Below are 19,093 nucleotides of genomic sequence, written 5' to 3' on the forward strand. Positions count from 1 at the left end.
TTCACCAGGCCAAAGAAATCGAATTATTTCCATTTGTTGTAATTTGGATGTTGAATACCCCAAGTTCCACATGTTAAAGCCTTGGTGCCCAGAGTAGTACTACTGAGAGGTAGTAAAAACCTGTAAGAGGTAGAGCCTAAGGTATTATGGCCTGAAGTGTCCCCCAAAGAGTCTTGTATTACAGTTTGGTTGCCAGCAGATGGGGTCTTTGGAATTGATTAGATACCTTATCAATCACTGGACCTTATCAATGGATTAATCTCTTGTTAGAATCATAATATGATGGCATTCTTGGGAAGCAAGACCTATATTAAAGAAGTAGATCTCTAACGGGTGTGGTCTGGAAAGCTATATCTTGTCCCAGGCCCTTTCCAGTCTCCCTCTCTGCTTCCTGGCCAGCATGAGGTGAGCAGCTCTGCTGTACCACATGCTCTCTGCCATGATGTTTTAGGTTCACTTTAGGCCCACGACAATGAAGCCATTTGATTATGGACTGCTACCTCCAAAACCTTGAGCCAAGATAAGTTAATGCTTTACCAGATATTTGTCACAGCAAAGCAAACTCAGTTAGCACAGAGGTACTTTGGGGCTTGCCTTTGAAGAGGATCATGGGACTCTGGCTTCTTTCTCTGCTTACTGACCATGAAGTGAGTGCTTTGCTCTACCACATGCTCCTACCATGATGTACTTCCCTATTGCAGACCAAAACAAGGGACCAATCACTCATGGGCTAGAGCCTCTACATCTATGAACCAAAGAAATCTTTTCTCTTTATAAGTGAATTACCTTTGCAGGATATAGTATCCAGACATATTTCTGAAAATGATGAAAAAGAAGGAGAAAACGTAAAGTCAGTGCATTCTGGTACTTGGGTAGCATCAAACTCAGAACTTACTCCAAGCGAAAGCCTTGTTACTACTGAGATGAAACTTTTGAGAACTTTGAAAGGGAAACACATAAAATAAGTGAACAAAATGATGCTGATAATGTGTCATGTCTGTATCTTCAAATTTTGAGACTTTTGCAACAGATGATCTAGGTAACACTGTGATTTACTTGAATCAAGCCTTAGCCAGAATGAGAGAATATGAATGTATGAAGACTGAGACTGAAAGTAACTCAAATATGAGATGTACCTACAGGGTTATTGAGGATGAAGATGGTGCTGCTGCTGCTACTACAATTAATAATGTAGAAGAAACTCCCATTATTGAAAATCATACTTCACAACAACCTCTAAGTGAAATTTCTATCATCCCATGTCCTAGAATTGATACTCAACAACTGGACCGCCAAATTAAAGCAAGTATGAAAGAAGTCATTCCTTTTTTGAAGGAGCACATGGATGAAGTTTGTTCTTCTCAACTTCTCTCTCACTTCAGTATGACGAATGGTTTTGACCCTTACCCAGCAACATGATGAAAGCAAAGAGTCTGTAAAGTTCTTTCATAAACAGCTAGGAAGTATATTACAGGATTCACTGGCAAAGTTTGCAGGCAGAAAATGGAAAGACTGTGGAGAAGATCTTCTTGTTGAGATATCTGAAGTGTTGTTTAACGAATTGGCTTCCTTCAAGCTCATTCAAGATTTGGATAATAATAGTTTAACTGTTAAACAAAGATGCAAAAGGAAACTTGAAGCAGCTGGAGTGATACAATCTTATGCCAAATAGGCCAAAAGGATTAGATCGTGGCTCACCTGCTGGAGAGATTGATGATGAAGATAAAGACAAAGGTGAGACAGAAACAGTTAAGCAGACTCAAACTTCTGAAGCATATGCTGCCAAAGAGCCCAAAATTACCTCTTATATAGGAAATTGGTACCAAGAAACACAACTATTGACTTATAGCTATAATTGACAATTAGGTGCCTCTAGCATTAACTTGGAAGAGTTCAGAAGAGCTTGAAGAACGGGCTAGAGAAAAGCCAAAATGATATAAGCAGAGCTTCATAGCAGATTCTGTTATGAGTTCCAAAGACGAGCATGCTGGCAGAAATATGAACAAGAAATGCCAGTTTATACTCCATTGGCAGTTGGACTATGGCCTACCCTTTCTCACATACAATGGCAAAGTCTACAACTGCATTTTGCCTATACTCTGATACTTTGTTGGAGGCTGAGCTTAAAAGTGATAGAGTATCTGATGAAGGACATTTCAAGGAAGCAAAGCATTCAGGGTGTAGCATGCGGCATTCAGAACTTGCCGCTTTTATCCAGCCTTACCAATCAGAGCAAAGAACAAAGCAGAATATCCTGTTAAGCCCACAGTTTGTGGCTTACAGAGGAGAGTGGATAAAGGCAGAGGTAGGAGGGTGGGAATAACAGAAACCAAGTTCTTTGCATTAGGACAACAGGAACAATACCTGAAGGACATTTCAGAAATTTGCAGGGTTATCTCTCCCATTATCACTCAAAAATGTAAAAATGCACATTTGTTTCAAGGGTGTTCCAGGGAAGAATCAGTTCAGAAAGGAGACTGAAGCTCCCTGCCCATCTGGGCTGCCTAGGGTCGTGTTCTCTCAGGTTCAGCTGGCAAGGCCCCCAGAGGCTACTGCAGCCCTTGCTTGAGCAGTTCCAGACACAGCTTGTGCTCCAGGCAGATCTTGGCATCAGTTCACGTGATCCTGGTTTTGCAGGCATAAGGAAAGCAAATGTTATGGACTCATGGTGGCTTTCACTGAGATTTCAAAGGATGGGCTTGAAGACCGGGCAGTACTGCAGGCTCAGAGTCTCTGCGAACAGATATGGACAGGGTGTTGGAATGGAGGTGTAGGAGTGAGACTGAAAGTGTTAACATAGGCCCCAGGGAGGTAGAGGTGTCAGCAGTGTCAGAGTTTGTCAAGTAAAGCTATAAGCATGCCAGGCCTCTTGAGAGTGACCACATGGGCTGCAGTAAGCAAAGCTTATTGTGGGTGCTCTGGGTTAGAGACGGAGCCTTTGGATTTGATGTCTGCTTTGCTATGTTTCCATTTTGCTTTGGGTGGAGCCCTCCTTCCCATATTCCTATGCCTTTCTTTTCCAATATGAATATTTATTTACCCTGTACTGGGTCCGATCATTGTAGCTTAGAAGTATGTAACTTTTAGAAACATGTTTATGTACTTTTGTGTGTATGTGTGTATCTGTGCATGTATGTATTTATATAGTTTCATGCCTACTAGTTTGTGTTGAGACTTGAGATTTTAAACTTAGATTTTTTAAGCCATTCTGGAACAGTTAAGACTTTGGGGACTCTTGGGATAGAATGAGTGCATTTTGTATTGTAAGATAGACATGAACCTTTGGAGGTCAGAAGCAGAAGACTATAGTTTAGACATGCGATTTACCCCATAATTCCATGTGTCAAAGGCTTGGTCCAGGGTAGTAGTATTGTGTGGGATAGAGCCTTGAATAGATGGGGACTTGTGGAAGATCCTCAGGTCTTTGCAGGCATGCCATTGAAGAAGATGGGGGACCCTGGGTTCTTCCTCTTTCTCTTTAGCTTCTTGACTGTGAATTGAGTGGTTTTGCTCTACCATGTGTTTTTGACAGGATGTGTTCCTCAGGATAGGCCCAAGATGATGGGGCCAATCAGTTATGGACTGAAACCTCCAAAACTATGAGCTAGAACATTCTCTTTATAAATTAATTATCCTAGTCATTGCTTTATAGTAACACACTGATGACCAATGTACCACCTTAGCTAAAATTTTGCTCCCTCTTATAAAGAGCAAATTACCAATAATGCAATTAGGTTAGACATAGCAACCTCATGAGCTTCAGGCTACAGCATGGTTCTTGTGGGGGGGCAGGGGCATAAAATAATTGGTTGTTTCTGTCTTACAAATTGAGTGGCTAAAATGACAGAAATATACCTCAAAAACTTTAAAAATCTTATCTATCTATGTCATAATGCCTACAGGTATTATTTTTTAAAAATTAAGGCTACTGAGATGGCTCAGCCAATAAAGACATTTGTCATCAAGCTTGACAACCTCCACATGGTAGAGGAAGGGAACCAACTTCTGTGGGTTGTCTCAAATAAATAAATAAATAAATAAATAAATAAATAAATAAATAAATACTTTAAAAGTAGGACATTGAAAACCAGCCTGCTTTGGCCTGCCCTTAAAAACTTATAAAAGTCTAAAGACTTGAGAAATGGCTCAGCAGTTAAGAGCACTGGCTGCTCTCTCAGAGGACATGGGTTTGGTTCCCAGCACCCACATAGTGACTAACAACCATTCATAAATCCAGTTCCAGGGGATCCGGTGCCTTCTTCTGTCCTCTGAGGGCACTGTATGACATGGGTGCACTTACATACATGCAAGTATAACACTCATACACATAAAATAAAAATAAATTAAATTTTTTTATTTATAAAAATCTAAATAGTGTTTAACCTAGGTAGTGTGTGTGTGTGTGTGTGTGTGTGTGTGTATGATGTGTTTGTGTGTGTTTAGTATAGTGTAGTGTATGTTTGTTTTTCTGGGACTCGTGTATAGAGACTCACATTAGGTGTCTTCCTTAAATATTTTCCACCTTATTTTTTGAGAAAGGATCTTTCACTGAACCTGGAGTTCATCCATTCAACTAGACAGGCTGGCCAATGAGCTTCATGGATCTGTCTGTTTCTGTACTCCCAATACTGGGTTATAGATGCACACTTCTGAGCCTGGCTTTTATGTGGGCGATAGGGATCCAAACTCAGATCCTCATGCTTATATGGCAGGCACTCTACAGACTGAGTCATCTCCCTACCCCCTTAACCTGAATATGTAATAAATGGTCTTATAGGGCTGGAGAGATAATTCAGCAGTCAAGGACACCGACTGCTCTTCTAGAGGACCAGGGTTAGTTTCCCAGCACCCCACATGGCAGCTAACAACTATAACTCCAGTTCCAGGAGATCCAATGCCCTCTTCTGGCCTCTGTGGGCATTACTTAACACAGTACAGGCATGCAGGCAGAACATTCATATACATTTAAAAAAATTGCAAAAGAAAATTAAAAGTGTGTCTTGTAAAACAGTAAAATCAGTATCTCTCTGTGTCTTTAAGATGTGAATTCACTTTCAATCACTACTGGCAAGTGGTGCAGTATTGTGGTATTTACTATTTGATGCCACATTATAGTTATGCCTTAATAAAAAACAGCCTGACTCTTGGCTCCCATTTTGAGGCCAAGAGCTGAGAACCTATTCCTTCAGAATTCTCTCAGAACTGTGCTCCAGAACAGGGACTTGCTCTTTGTTTATTGAAACAGTTTATTCAGCGTGAAATGGGGAAGTAAAAGTCAAACACTTATCTGAGGATTATATCCCTTGTGCCCCCATGAACTTAGAATTCTCTCTCTCTCTCTCTCTCTCTCTCTCTCTCTCTCTTTCTCTCTCTCACTCTCTCTCACACATAAACAGATACTGTAAATTTCTCTCATTGCTTGCAGTGAGATAAGTGCTGTTTTCAGTGCTTTGATATGTAAGACATGCACACACACACACACACACACACACACATTCATACACTATCTTGGGCAAGGAAGGGGCATAGGGATTAAGGCCATATGCCCAGGTCACAAGAGGAGCACATGGCTCAGTGAGTTTGTCTACAATATAATCCAGAAATAAAGTTAAGTTTTTGGTTGTAAAAGTCACCTGTCTAGAGCATGTCCATATTGCAAAAGTCATTACCACACTGTATGTAACAGGTAGAGGATGGGTGTTCTGCTATGCACCCTATACATAGTACATCCCTATAGCAAAGAAATATGTGTTAGAAAACCTCAGTAGTAGTAAGTTAAGAAACTCTCATTTGGATTTAAGCTCCTTCAGGGGTCATTTTTCCAGGAGAATTCTGGTCTGGTTTCCAGGCACATAAGTAGAATGTCCTTACTTAACTTTCTAGGCAATGAATGCCAAGAATCAGCTCTGTTGAACTCTACAAATTAAACCATGGATTTTAATGAGTATAGAATCATGTGGCCCAACTCCTATTGGATGACCTTTTCCTGGTTGAATGGGATGAAAGTGTACAGGTCCCCTTGAGTATAACTGTACAAGACCTCACAAGTCACCAGCTACAGTGAGGTGAAACCTGTCCTGGCCCTGGCTCACAAGTGGGAGTATATATGTATGTGTACCTCTTCACTTTATGAATGAGCTGAAGGGACTATTTTAATCTTTTGTTTTGGTTTGTTGTTGTTGTTGCTGTTGTTGTTGTTATATGAGATGGGGTCTCTTTATAGTCCCAACTGGCCTAGAACTCTCTAGGTAGACCAGACTGGCCTTGAACTCACAAAAATCCACCTGCCTCTGCCTCCCAGTACTGGGACTAAAGGTGCCAGCACACCCAGCTCAAAGACCACTTTTTGAAAGCAGATGCAAATGGCCTATTAGTCCACAACCCGACTGCTCTGGGGTAGTGGGTGGGTCTCCTAGAGACCAAAGAAAGAAGGTATAATAAAGGGTGTGTTGGAATTTACCAACAGGAGAGCTAATGGGGGAGATAAATTTGTTAACAAGGTTAGTGTCCAGTGGTGGCCATGGGAAGGGCCCCCATAGCATCATGCATGGTTGAGAAGCACTGGAGGAACTAGTCTAGACCAAAAATACATGTTCTCTCCACAGCACGCTTTTGTTACCAAACTTAGGGGTCACAGTCTACATCCTAAGAAGTCAGATTCAGCCAGCTATCTTTGAGAGACTAATAAAAACAGCCAAATTAATAGTAAAAAGCAGAAAAAGGGCTGGGCATGGTAGCGCACGCCTTTAGTCCCAGCACCTGGGAGGCGGAGGCAGGCCGATCTTTGTGAGTTCCTGGCCAGCCTGGTTTACATAGCAAGTTCCAGGACAGCTGGGGCTACAGGGAGACCCTGTCTCAAAAAACCCAAAAAAAAAAAAAAAAAAGCAGAAAAAGGAGATTTGTTCAGTGTGGCCATGTTGGGAAGAGGACAAAGAGATCCAGTGACTCCTCCAGTCCATCTTAGGGGTCCTAAAGTAAGATCGAAGTTTAAATAGAAGGCTGGGGGTATGCACATCTAAACAGTTCCCTTCTAAGTGCGGTTCTGCCACTCTGGCTGTCACCAAACTCAGCCTTTTCCATCTCCCAGCATGAGATTCCTGGGGGGCAAAGTGGATTCCTGTTTCTTGAGGCCCATTGTTTCAATAGTCTCATAGTCATATTGAAGGACACAAGTGTCTCTTTAGAATATATTCATTTCAGCCAAGTCACTTACAATTTTATCATACAGATTACCTCAGGGAGAGGAGTTTTAAAAGTGGCATTATTAGCTTAGCTTGCTTTGTCCTTGTAAGAGGCCAGCATTCTAAGGAACAGCTGACTTAGCATACATACAAGAGGCAGGTTCTCTTTTAAATAGTACCAGTTAGCCCCAGTTCCCAGGAAGCCTGGGAGGGAGTCAGTGGCCCTCCAGATAGTTCTTATCTGAACATTCCGTTCTTAGCTGACTTTCATTCAGGGACATGATACTAAATGCCTATCTTTCCTCAAGCATCATGTACCATCAGCCAAGAAATTGAAATTTGTTTGTCTATGCTAAGAATAGAAGTGGAAAGAGTCTCAGGTAGAAAAGAAAGCAATCAGCCTCGACAATCCAGATCAATCTTTATTATTGCCAATGAGGGGTGCCTAGCTGATTGGTGGCAGTAGTGGCAAGGGAGTTTAAGTAATTTTATATGTGGAAATAGAGTCATGGGGGTGGGATAAGGGCATTTGTAAAGGGCTTAGGGCTCTCATCATTTGGAAGGGCTTGTTTGTAGAACATGAATCACTTTATAGTTGGGGGTGGTTATGTTCTGGGGTCATATCTTGAAACAGGAGCTAATGACACTCTGATAAGATCCATCAGTGGGAGTGGTAGTTGATAACCAATCGGGGGATTTTTGTGCAATCTAAACTAAACTGGGATGAAGATTCTCCATGTTGGCCATGGTGGTAGACTGTTGACTGAAGGTAGCAGTTTTTTATGCCTTTAGCCTCTAAGGTGGCTTGGAACTTCAGTTACTGATTAATCCTGTAGACATTAGAAAACATTAGAAAAGCCAATGCCATAGATCATTTGATCCAATTTTGGATAAGAGGAGCCAGTACGGAGTATGTCCCTATTGTACAGCACTGTCCTCCAAGCAGAACAACTGCCATCTTTATAAGATCAACTGTTTCTGCTTGCCAAAGATCATCATAGCAGGGCTTATTGATTGTTGACATTCCTTCACAGCAGGAGGGGATTGGAGGGTCAAGGGACACTCACCTGGGTATCCAGCCACTCCTCCCAGCCAGTTGTATGAAATTCTGTGGCCTTGGGCTCTTGGGGAGGAGCTAGAGTATAAAAGCTGGGGGAGGACTGAAGGAAGGGGGCTCCACTCACACAGCTGTGGGAGTCAACATTCGTGCCAGATACGTGACTTCCAGTGTGACTGCTTTAAGGTCCCCACACTCCTGCCCCTCATTGCTCTGCAAGTAAGTCCAATAAACTCATTCATTCCCCAGGGCGAACTTTGGTGGAATCAAATTTTCCTTTGTCATTGGAACTATAGAAGTTGTGGGGGGGGGGGTTGCTTAGATATCACTCCCCAAAAAGACAATTCTCAAAACAATCACTTAGAAGAAATGGTGCTTCAGAAACATGTAGGGCAAATTATAGAACGTGGGATTCATCCACAAGCATTCACACAGGGTTGCTGTCAAGTGCTAAAACCTGATAGCTCTCAATTCATTCCCACCATCAAGATGTCATTACTGTCCTAGTTTGCTTTCCTGTTGTAATGACAAACACTGACCAAAAACAACATGGGGAGGGACGGGTTTATTCCAGTTTACAATTCCCAGACCACAATCCAACACTGAGAGAAGTCAGGGCAGGAAGTCAAGACAGGAACCTGGAGGTAGGAACTGGAGCAGAGACGATGGAAAAGCATGGTTTACTGACTCACTCCCTTGACTTGCTCAGTTACCCTCCTTTTTCACCCCAGGCCCAGGCCCACCTGCCCTCTCCCCAGGTGTCTCTAGTTTGTGTCAAGGTGACAAAAACTAACCAGCACAATTACTGTCAAATGCCTTGGAATTTGTTTTTAACAAGTGCAGGAATTGGCCCACCAGAAGATGTAAGTGGGAAGTTTATTTTACCAGAAAAGCTAGAGAGCATTCACAGAGTGGCAGGAATTCTCAGTAACCCTTTCTCAGGCTTCTGGCATTGGAGTGAAACAACCAGCCTTAACCATGCAGCCCACACTGTGAGAGCCAGCACAGGAATGCTCAGGGTCTGCTGAGTCTGTTCTAAAGAAAGGGACAGAAGTCTTCTGAGCTTCCACCAGGCCAGGCTTGCATGCACAGCTGAAGAAAGGAGACTTTTTGAGCATTGCCATAAAATGGCTTGAGAATATGATGTTTACAAACACAAAAAGCATACAATATATCTTTCAAGAAAAAAAATCACATAAAAAGAAAAATCATGAAATAAATCCTTGGACAAGATTTTACTTCACCTCATCTATTTTGCATGGTTTATTCTACCAATGAAAGCATTTTGTCAAGGTACTGTGTGACCTAGTACTTTTAGTTCTTTATTATAAAAGCATTTTGTCAAGGTACTGTGTGACCTAGTACTTTTAGTTCTTTATTATAAAAATAGTATGTATATTTCATTTCCTTTTATACATTATATTTTTATATTTTCCTTCTTGTTTACACAAACACATTTACTGTATTATATATGAAATAGGTAACTTAAAGAAATATGTGTCATCTATGTTTCTCTTCATCAGATTTTAGTTAAAGACAGCTGTACTTAGAGGTGATAACCACTTATCTTTGGAAAGAAAAAATGTTTTTTATTTTCCTAGAAAGCAAATGAGTTGTTAAATATGTAATAGTTTTGGATTCAAGCATTGAAATCAAGATGATCAACATAGCTTCACCTATGACAGTAAAACAAAATATCCTGTCATTTAAAAAAATAATTTAAGAAGTAAAGGGTTTTTTTTTTTTTTTAATCTTTTTTGTTTGAGACAGGGTCTCCCTGTAGCTGCAGCTGTCCTGGAACTCACGATGTAGACCAGGCTGACCTTGATCTCACAGAGATCTACCTGCCTCTGCCTCCCAAGTGCTGGGATTAAAGGCATACACTCCCCCCCCCAGCTAATAGAAAAGTTTTTTTTTTTTTTCGAACTTAACTTTAGGGGCTGAAGAGATACCTGGCAGAGGGGCTAGCTGCAGGGAGGACCTCTAAATTGTTAAATGGCTGCATATGAGGAAGGAAAGAGACTCGGGCAGGTGGAGAAACTGGGTAGCCAGGTTCCCCAGAGTACAGGGTAAGGAGAAGAGTGACTCTGGTCAGGCAATCAACCCCTCCCCCTACAAAGTCCTCAGCAGCCTGTTCCAGACAGGCAGCCCCGCATATGACTATGAAGATAAAGTCCCATGATTTTCAGTCTGCCAGAGGAGGACATCAAAAAGCCTGTGACATTAAGTCTTTCTGAGTCTGGAGGCCTAACATGCTGGTGGGGAGTAGGGTGATGGCATAAGTCTCTAATAGTGCCAAAGCCAGAGAACAAGGAGCCTTGTGGGGATGGATCTTTACTCAATCTCCTCACTCATACTAATCTTTTCTAGAAACACCCTCAAAGACAACCAGAAGAATATTTTCACAATTTGGTGGCCACTCCTTAGTCCCATCAAGTTAACACAAAAAGTTAACCATTCTATTTTGTGATAGAAAATCTGGACCAGAATAGCAATTAAGACTATTGCACTATAGGGGAAAAATGAATTTTGATGGTCAGCAGCTCATCTTTTATTTATTTAATTAATTAATTTTTATTTTATGTGTATGAGTGTTTTGTCTGCATGAATGTAAGTGCACCCGTGTTATACAATGCCCACAGAAGTTAGAAGAGGGCATCAGATCCCCTGGAACTTCCCCCTGAAGTTACAAATGGTTGTTAGCCACCATATAGTGCTGGGAACTGAACACAGGTCCTCTACAAGAGCAGCCAGTACTCTTAACTACAGAACCATCTCTCCAGCCCAATAGCCCATCTTTTAACTGTATGTACTTCATAAACTGGTTAAGTCCTGGGGTGACAATGGCTAAAACAGAGTTTTACACGGAGATTTAGGGGCAGTGATTCAGCAAGTGGAAACAAGAACAAGCAATAGCAATTAGTGAAAGGGGGAAAACATCAAAGAGTCATTTTGAACCTCTAAAGTAACATAAAATGGAACTATGGACTTCAAGTGCCTTGGTAAATTATAAAAGGGCCACAGTTCTTCCTGGTGGCACTATAAATGTATTCACTTGGGAAAAGACACATAATTATAATATCCCACAACTATTTTTTCCCTATGCTGCAGACTGTATCCTTTGGGTATAATCACAAATGAAATACCCAAAACAGGAGGCAGTAAGTTTAAAGATAATCAGACTGATGTAAAGAAAACTAAAGATAAAGGTTAAAGATACCCAAACAGCATGAAAATGATTAGGAAAACTATACTTTATGTACAGGAAGGAGTGCAAGATAACAACTACATATTATAAATATACATGTAAGTAGAGTGCTAATATGTACAGTTTTTTAATGGAAACCTGGGCGGGGGGCAGTGGCTGGAGAGATGGCTCAGTGGGTAAAGTGCTTACATGAAAACCTGAGTTCAGATCCCCAGTACCCACTTTAAAAACATCACAGGCACACACATCTGCAATCCCATGGCAATCCCAAAGACAAGAGGATCCTGACAATTACGTGAAGTACACAGATATCAAACCCATACAGATGAACACGGAAGATCTTATAGGCACATTTATTGCATGGAAGTTATGTTTCAGTAGGAAGTAAGTATATCCACATGGGTTTGATATCTGTGTACTTCACATTGCCATCTAAATCTAGATAAGGGACATTTCTAGCACCCCACAACCTCCTGTCAAATAACAACCCTACCAAAGTCAACATTCATCCAACCCCAGCACACTTTTCATGGAAATGGAATAAAACTGATTGTACTTTTTTTTTCTTTTTTTAAAATTAACTAATTTTTTATTGATTTTTTTTTGTGTGTGTGTGTTTCATATAGAACATCTCAAACAATCTTAATCATCTTTATACCCCATCCCCACTGGCATCCTCCCATAGCCTCCTCCCCCCACTGGAGCCCATATACTCTGTCATCCCTGTTACTGCCCACTATGTTGTCAGTGCCCCTAGCCATTCCCAAGTGCAAGTCTGTCCGCCGAGTCTAGTCAGCCTATCTAGAGTCCCTTGTTTTAGGAAGATCAGCTCTTCTTCATCTAACAGCAATCAGTTGTCAAAATTCCTTTAGATAAGATTGGGGCCTGCTGTTCATTTTCCCAGATCTATGGGGCGTTACTGTCTGCTGAGTTTGCATGGGACTTGTGTATGCTGGCACCTATGCCATAGAATCATATGAGCAGGTTCCCAGGAGCTTGTAGGATTCTATTTCCATATGGTCATGCACATCCTCCCTGGTTCTTACAATCTTTCCACTTCCTATGTGCCTGGATCCTGTAGTCAACATTATATCATTGAGACTCATCTATGTTGTGGTATATAGCATTTATTTTAAATTATAATATATTATTTCATTACATGAATGACTATATTAATAAACCACAATTGATTTGTTCATTTTCTGATGATGGAATTTAAAACTAAGCTGCTTTCCACATGTTTGCACAAGTCTTTCATGTTTTGTGGAAGACAAAAACATTCATTTTTGTTGAGAGCAACTCCTGGATGAGAGGTAGCTACTTGTTCAACTCTTGATATTGTCAGTACCCAGAGTGGTTGTCCCCCAGCACTGTGTGAGAGTTCCAGTTACTCCATAAATTTACCACTGTTGTCAGCCCATTGGATGTTAGCCATTTTGGATCTTGTAGGATTTACAACTGCTCTGCTAGCTAACGGTGTTTGTGGTCTTATGTACTAACTGGCTACTTTGGGGAAATGCCTGTTCAAGTCTTCACCCAGTTTTTGAAGGCATCTTTCTGGATATGTTGTTTTGAGGATAAGAGGTCTTTGTTGATATGCAGTGATTTCTACCACTGAGCCTTGTCTGAATGCTTACCTATAACTAATTCTGGCACTGTGGATAGAAATCACTGAACTACTAGGAACTCCTCTTGAACCTTCTGAGGCTCACTCTAAGTGTAATTCTAAATCACTTCAGGAGAATGTGATGAAATGAAGAGCTGATGAGTGATGAATCTGAGTAGGGGAGGTTTATGCTAGGACCATTTACAGAAGGGTGTGGAATAGCATCATGGCAGGTCCCCACAAAGGCTTTCGACTTAAGAGACCTCAGAAGGACCGAGGGGACCATCTTTAGAACTGAAGATCATCTACAAGAGGGTTTGGGCCTGGAATCAGGCTTCTTTCCTGATGTGCTGGATTAGTTGTTTGTTGTTGTAGTTGTTGCTGTGATAGAATAACCAATAGAAACAATGTAAAAGAAGAATGATTTATTCTGGTTCATGGTTTAGGGGATACCATCCATCCTGGCAGGGAAGGCATGGTAGTAGGAGTGATTCACAGCTGTAGTGATTGATAGGATCTTGCATACAGCACAGTTTGCTCAAGTCTTATTGAATCAGAAAGCAGAAAGCTGGAGGGTGGGGGGCTTGGCTAGAGCCATCAAAGTCTGTGCCTAGAACCCAACTTTCTCCACAGAGACCCTCCCTCCCACAGAGTCCATAACTACCCAAAATACCCATCAGCTGAACCAAGTGTTCAAACACTGAGCCTATGGGGACATTTAAGCTTTAGAAGGCTACTTTTCTCAAGGAAAAGGAGTTGCTAAGGCTTTAAAGAACCTGAAGGGGACATGGATCAGATGAGAAAAAGAGAGTTGACGAGGCCTGGGGTCTGGAAAGGGATGAAAGAAGGAAAAAGAGTAAAGTAGATCTGGGCTGCAGGGTTCCAGCTGCTCCCTGGGGCTCCTGACAGCCCAAGGGGAATGGGCTTCCAACTCCTACCTCCTGCTCTGTCAAAGCACTACTTGTTGCCCCAAGTGGCCATCTTTGTGAACAACGGTGTTGGGAGGAAGCGACTGGTCTTCATGTAGGCAGAGATCTTCTGCAGGCCCTGTGAGGACAAAGTAGGAGTTCAGGTCTGTGGTTCCACTGGTCAATATAGCTCCACTCCAAGAACAGCCTTTCCATGTGAGCTCTAGTCCTAGAGCCCTGGAAAAGGAACTCTTAAATTGCCTATAAAGAAGGGGAGACTGGGCCCTATGCAAGGTGCTAGAGATTACCATGTCCACCCAGAAAACCCACTCAACAATCCTCCAAGATTAGTACCACCACGACCAGGTAATCAGCAAAGAAGCTGAGAACCAGAGAGGTTAGGTGACTTCCTCTTGCTCACACAGCTAGTCAATGGAGCAGGATCTGAGCCAGCCTGGCTCTGGGGTTGCCACCCTGTGCCCTCTCTGCCCACTGCCCTCCTGTCTTCCCCCAGGAGGCCCTGTCACTTCCTATCATCACAGATATGCCCCCTTTCCACAGGGAACATCTTTCTTGCTAAGCACACAAAGGACCTGTACAGGACAAAGAGGTCCAGAACAGGCCAATGGAGCAGAAAAGAGAGCCCAGATCTCAGTCATGAACCCGGCAAATCCCCGGTGAAATTAACAGGGGGAGGAGAAGCTTGGAATGCTGGGCCAGCTTTAATCATTCCCCTGAAAGTAGAAATCCAAACTGCTTTTCATGGAACTTCATTCCAATCTCACTGTGCCCCTGTCTCGCCCTGCTACAGAGGACCACACCAAATGACACTCGGTGTACTTTGCTCCATGTTTTCAGGATAACCTGCCTAGATAATTTCTATAGTGTTCAGAGATTGCTGTGCTGCCTGTTTTCAATGAACCAGATCCATCAGGCCTCAGGCTGCAGCCCTCAGCTCTCCCATCCCTCCCTTCCCACAGTCACAGCAGCTCTTCCTCAATCACCAAAGTCACTGTGCTTGGTCCAGCACCAGAGCCGGAGAACTGACTGAGAAAGTGCATCACTTGATATGGGGAAGGAGAAGATCCCAGATGGCAAACCTGCTGTTCTAAACCCCCAGTTCCCAGATCTCCCAGATAGATTCTGTGGGTGTCAAGTAGACTCTGGGGGGGACCCATGATTAACTAAGAAGTGAGCTAAACCATGAACCCCAGACCCAGATGATAACATATTTGTTATGCCTGCTGCTGTCTGCAGGAGTTTTTCCATGTTCCACTGGGCCAGACACTGAGCTTCATACAAAGGAAAAAGTAAGTAAATAGGAGTGAAAATAAGCACAGAAGTACATTGTGTAGCTGACATTATGGAGACATTGGAAAGAAGGCAAGGGAGTCCCATAGCATGTATCATTTCAGGATAAAATCCTTCAGCAGGGCCCATATACATAGTCAAATCCAGGACCAAAAGCAGCCTGGAGTTTGGTTTATGCCAGATGTGGATCAGATTAAGCCAAGCATTCTACAGATAAGGTATAAACACCATCTGCACATTGTTCCTTCACACCAATCCTACCATGCCTCCCTCTCCTGATGCCTGTTGGCTTCCATACTCCTGGCATCTTCTGCTTCCTTCTTAGCATCCTAGGCTGAGAAACCCAGGCTTCTCAGGATCCTGAAGCTTTTCCTTTTGACAGAAAACAGGAACATATCTACTACCTGCTCCCCTTAGAGGCCACATACCAACAGGGTGCTGGATACAACCTCCACTAGTGACTTGTCTTCAAGTCTCATTCCTACCAGTCCAAAGGGACTCATGATTCAATCCACTTGTAAAGTGGTTGCTATGATTTGAGCACAGAAAGCAAGTGCTTAATAAATGTTACGGTTTCTTTTATTGTCATTTTGTTTTAGTTTGAGGACTAAGAAAGTATCAAGGAAAACGGGGAGAGGAAGAAGGATATCCAGGAGGAAAGCGGATCAGGAACACACCTCAAATCGAGCTATGAAGCCCTTCAGATTAGGGAACTCATCCAGGCACTTGGGTTCAAACACTTGGTTCCTTTCAAGTACATCGTAAGCGATGAAATCCACAAAGGTGATCTGCAGGAAGGAGGGGGTGAGTATAATGGAATCTGATATCCTGGGCAGAATGGCAGCTCTCCTCCTCACCTCCCTCCCCTTTACCTTGTCCCCTGCAAACCATGGCTGCATCCCCAGGAACTCAGAGTAGAGCTTTATCATTCCAGGAAGTTGCTCCAAGTACTCCGGCTTTAGCTTCTCCTAAGGCAGAAAACACTGGTCAACTACCCACAGGCACAGGCTCCCTGACAGAAAAGTTGGCCTCCCAGGGCTGCATAGGCCCCAGCTGGGCAGGGGAGCAGTCACCTACCAGAGACTGGGCCTGGGTTAGTGTCCAGACTTAGTTTATTATATTACCATTAATTAGACTCCTACAGGCACCAGATCCAGTATTAGAGGTGATGGAAAGTCAGGCAGGACTACACTGTCCCTGAGACTCACCACTGTTGCTCAAATCACCTCTTGGTCACACTCAGGACTGTGTGGACAGGCTCTGGACTCAGATGGTATGCAGAATCAAGAAAACAAACAACTAAAAGCACTTTGGAAAAGAAGTCGGATATTCTACTTAGTAAAGTGACAGAAGACTTTGATGCTGTTTCCAAAAAGATGAAATGAATTTGAGGGGAGAGAAGGAAATGGGGAAGATGGAAGGCCTTTGGTCAACCTTGAGTTGCCTGTGGGGAACATTTGCTTATCAGTATGGGCATGGTGGGCACAGCTCTGCAAAGCCAATTGGAAAGAGCCCCAGGTGAGGGTGACCTTCCAGTCCTTGGTTCCACATCTTTCCTTCATAGTTTGAGTGTATCACTGCAGAAGCAGGGATGATTTAAGCCACCTGGAAGAGCTTGGGGCAGAAATGGGTGGTCATTCTATATCCAAAATTTACTGTCCAGGTAGTGACACTGAATGTGGGAGTCTGGATGGCATGCTAAAAATGGTGAAGTTCACTGGGAGCTCCAGTTGACAAGACTCTGAAGTTCAAGGGTCACTGGATAGAAAAGTTCAGTTTAGTTTCTTTTTTTTTCTTTTGAGAAAGGGTCTTACTATGTAGCCCAGGAAGGCCTTAAACTCAGCCATTCTGCCTCAGCCTCCAGAGGGTGCCACCAGGGCAGTTCAGAATACCATTTGTAGAGAGAGCAGCACTAGGGAGTTCCAATGACAAACACAAACAGAAGATAAGACAAGTGTACAGGCCCCTGTTCCAGCGCTGCCTCATCCAGCCCAGAGCAGGACTCACAAAGTCAGGGTTGTAGCAAAGTCTGGCCAGCACCATGCGGGTGTCCATAAGTTGGTTCTCCAAAATGTCCACACGGATCTTCTCATCTTCTGTCTCCCCACCTGCAGCACACACAGCACAGACTTATCCTCAGCAGCCCACCCCAGCCAAGCTCAGGGGGATGGCCACCGTCCCCACCCTGTAGCCAGCCCCACTCACACATGTTGTGCTTTCGGGCAATGTAACGAAGGATGGCGTTGCTCTGGGTGATCTTGTGTGGTCCATCAATTAAGTAGGGCAGCTGGATGAATAAGCAGGGAAGACCAGATGGGCTAGGGATATCCCAGCATCCCCTGGGTTAGGACAGACATGGAGCCTGGCACTCAGTGTGCCTGGCATGGGAAGCCCTCCATGAATGTACTGCACACTGAGTGCAAGATCTGGGACATAGCCCATCACAGGACCACAGTGCAGACCACCAGGAATGGAGCAGGAGAGAGAAGCACTGGCCCCGAACCCCCTCAGCTAGGCAAGGAGATGAGGTGGGGACACCATCACTTTCCCTAAACCACCCCTTCCCTGCACCTACATTGGGAAAGTCCAGGCCCAGCTTGAATTTCTCATTCAGCCACTGGCTTTGGTCATAATCGGGAGCTGTGGTAAACAAGATGATGCAAAAAGAAATTATTCCAGGGTCCAAGCTTCCTTCTCCAAGGAGTTGGGAGACACCTTCACGCCCCATCTCCCCCACCCCACAAGACAGGGGACCTGAAGTCTCAATCTCACATTCCAAGGTTTCAAGATCAAAGAGTGCTTAGAAGGACTGTGGGCCCTGCATCACTAAGGCTAGCAAAAGATTTAGGCAAGTGCTAAGGGAATGGAACCCAATTACAGATGCAGAGGGTTCTTAGCATCTTCCATTAGAAAAATCAAGCTACACCATCAAGGCGGTTTCTGGAAGGGGCACACTCTGGGTTCAGCTGAAGAAGGCCTGCGGAGCTTGAGCAACAGGGGGCCAGGCTTGGGTTTCTGGGCACCAATGGGCAGAGCTGGACAGGGATCTGACTAGAAGAGTGTCACTACCGTCCCCCATGATGTATCTCTTCTCCTCATAGCTTGAGTCTGTGTATTCCAGGAGTAGGCGGATGCCATGAGCCAGCTGTGAGAGATGGAATGACAGGTCAGAGATGGTGAGATTCTATCAGCGCGCGTACACACGTGAACACACACACACACACACACACACACACACACACACACTCCACATACAGAGGGTTCACCCAGGCCCCCAGACAGGGACAGAGGGCCCCAACAGTTCCAGAAGAGAATCCATCACCGTGAACCAGCCCCCATCTACTGTGCGTTTCCTTGCCCCTCCTCCCAGTCTCACCCTCAATGCGGACCCCTCACTCACCCCGCGGATGTCCCAGTAACCCAGTATCATGGGCATGGTGCTGGTGCTATGGACTGAGCAGACAGGCGCTGTGTCAGCCTAGTCTCCCCTGCCCAAGAACAGCCAGCGAGCGGCGGGGCGGGGCCTCGCTTTATCTGGTCTTCAGACCGCCTTTCCCCACCCCCAGTTCCAACCAATCCTGGAGTTCCGGAGCCAGTGCCAGGCCCATCCGCGAGGACCAGAAAGAGCCCCTACAGCCTCGATAGAGAAAGTGCCAGAAGCCTTGGCAGGGCTCTCAAAGCAAAAAGCAGGGGTGAGCATGCCTGCTTCTCAGCCTGGCCAGCATCCATCTCCCCGCCCGCCCCTCCTGCCGGGTCCACCGGGAATAGGCAGTGACAGTCAAGATAGTGAAAAGCAAAGCTGGCCCCCCTTCCTCCCCTTCT

General features: G+C 43.9%; 1 protein-coding gene across 2 annotated transcripts; it reads right to left on the bottom strand.

The window, feature by feature from the left end:
- Window positions 1-13,462: 13,462 nt before the first annotated feature.
- On the bottom strand, window positions 13,463-18,805 carry LOC103747827 (glutathione S-transferase Mu 7). 2 transcript variants are annotated; one of them, XM_008850375.3, is made up of 8 exons: window positions 18,672-18,804; window positions 18,341-18,416; window positions 17,847-17,911; window positions 17,477-17,558; window positions 17,279-17,379; window positions 16,144-16,239; window positions 15,949-16,059; window positions 13,463-14,099 (listed from the first exon to the last, which is right to left on the bottom strand). In XM_008850375.3, the coding sequence occupies exons 1-8, from the start codon at window positions 18,705-18,707 to the stop codon at window positions 14,010-14,012; spliced, it is 657 nt and encodes a 218-aa protein (XP_008848597.1). In that variant the 5' UTR covers window positions 18,708-18,804; the 3' UTR covers window positions 13,463-14,009. The 2 variants fall into 2 exon arrangements, with proteins under 2 accessions (XP_008848597.1, XP_029410516.1); XM_029554656.1 differs by lacking the exon at window positions 13,463-14,099 and adding an exon at window positions 15,510-15,643 and having other exon boundaries at window positions 18,672-18,805.
- Window positions 18,806-19,093: the final 288 nt, after the last annotated feature.

Source organism: Nannospalax galili, unplaced genomic scaffold, assembly GCF_000622305.1.
Source record: "Nannospalax galili isolate Female #2095 unplaced genomic scaffold, S.galili_v1.0 scaffold5, whole genome shotgun sequence".
NCBI lineage: Eukaryota > Metazoa > Chordata > Mammalia > Rodentia > Spalacidae > Nannospalax > Nannospalax galili.

What these genes read in the sequence shown, in the direction of transcription:
- LOC103747827 (XM_008850375.3), bottom strand. Translation starts at nt 18,707, where the DNA reads ATGCCCATGATACTGGGTTACTGGGACATCCGCGGG. An exon ending in GTTACTGGGACATCCGCGGG is followed by an intron (nt 18,417 to 18,671) that starts GTGAGTGAGGGG and finishes CATCTCTCACAG; the next exon opens with CTGGCTCATGGCATCCGCCT. An exon ending in CATGGTTTGCAGGGGACAAG is followed by an intron (nt 16,060 to 16,143) that starts GTAAAGGGGAGG and finishes TCCTTCCTGCAG; the next exon opens with ATCACCTTTGTGGATTTCAT.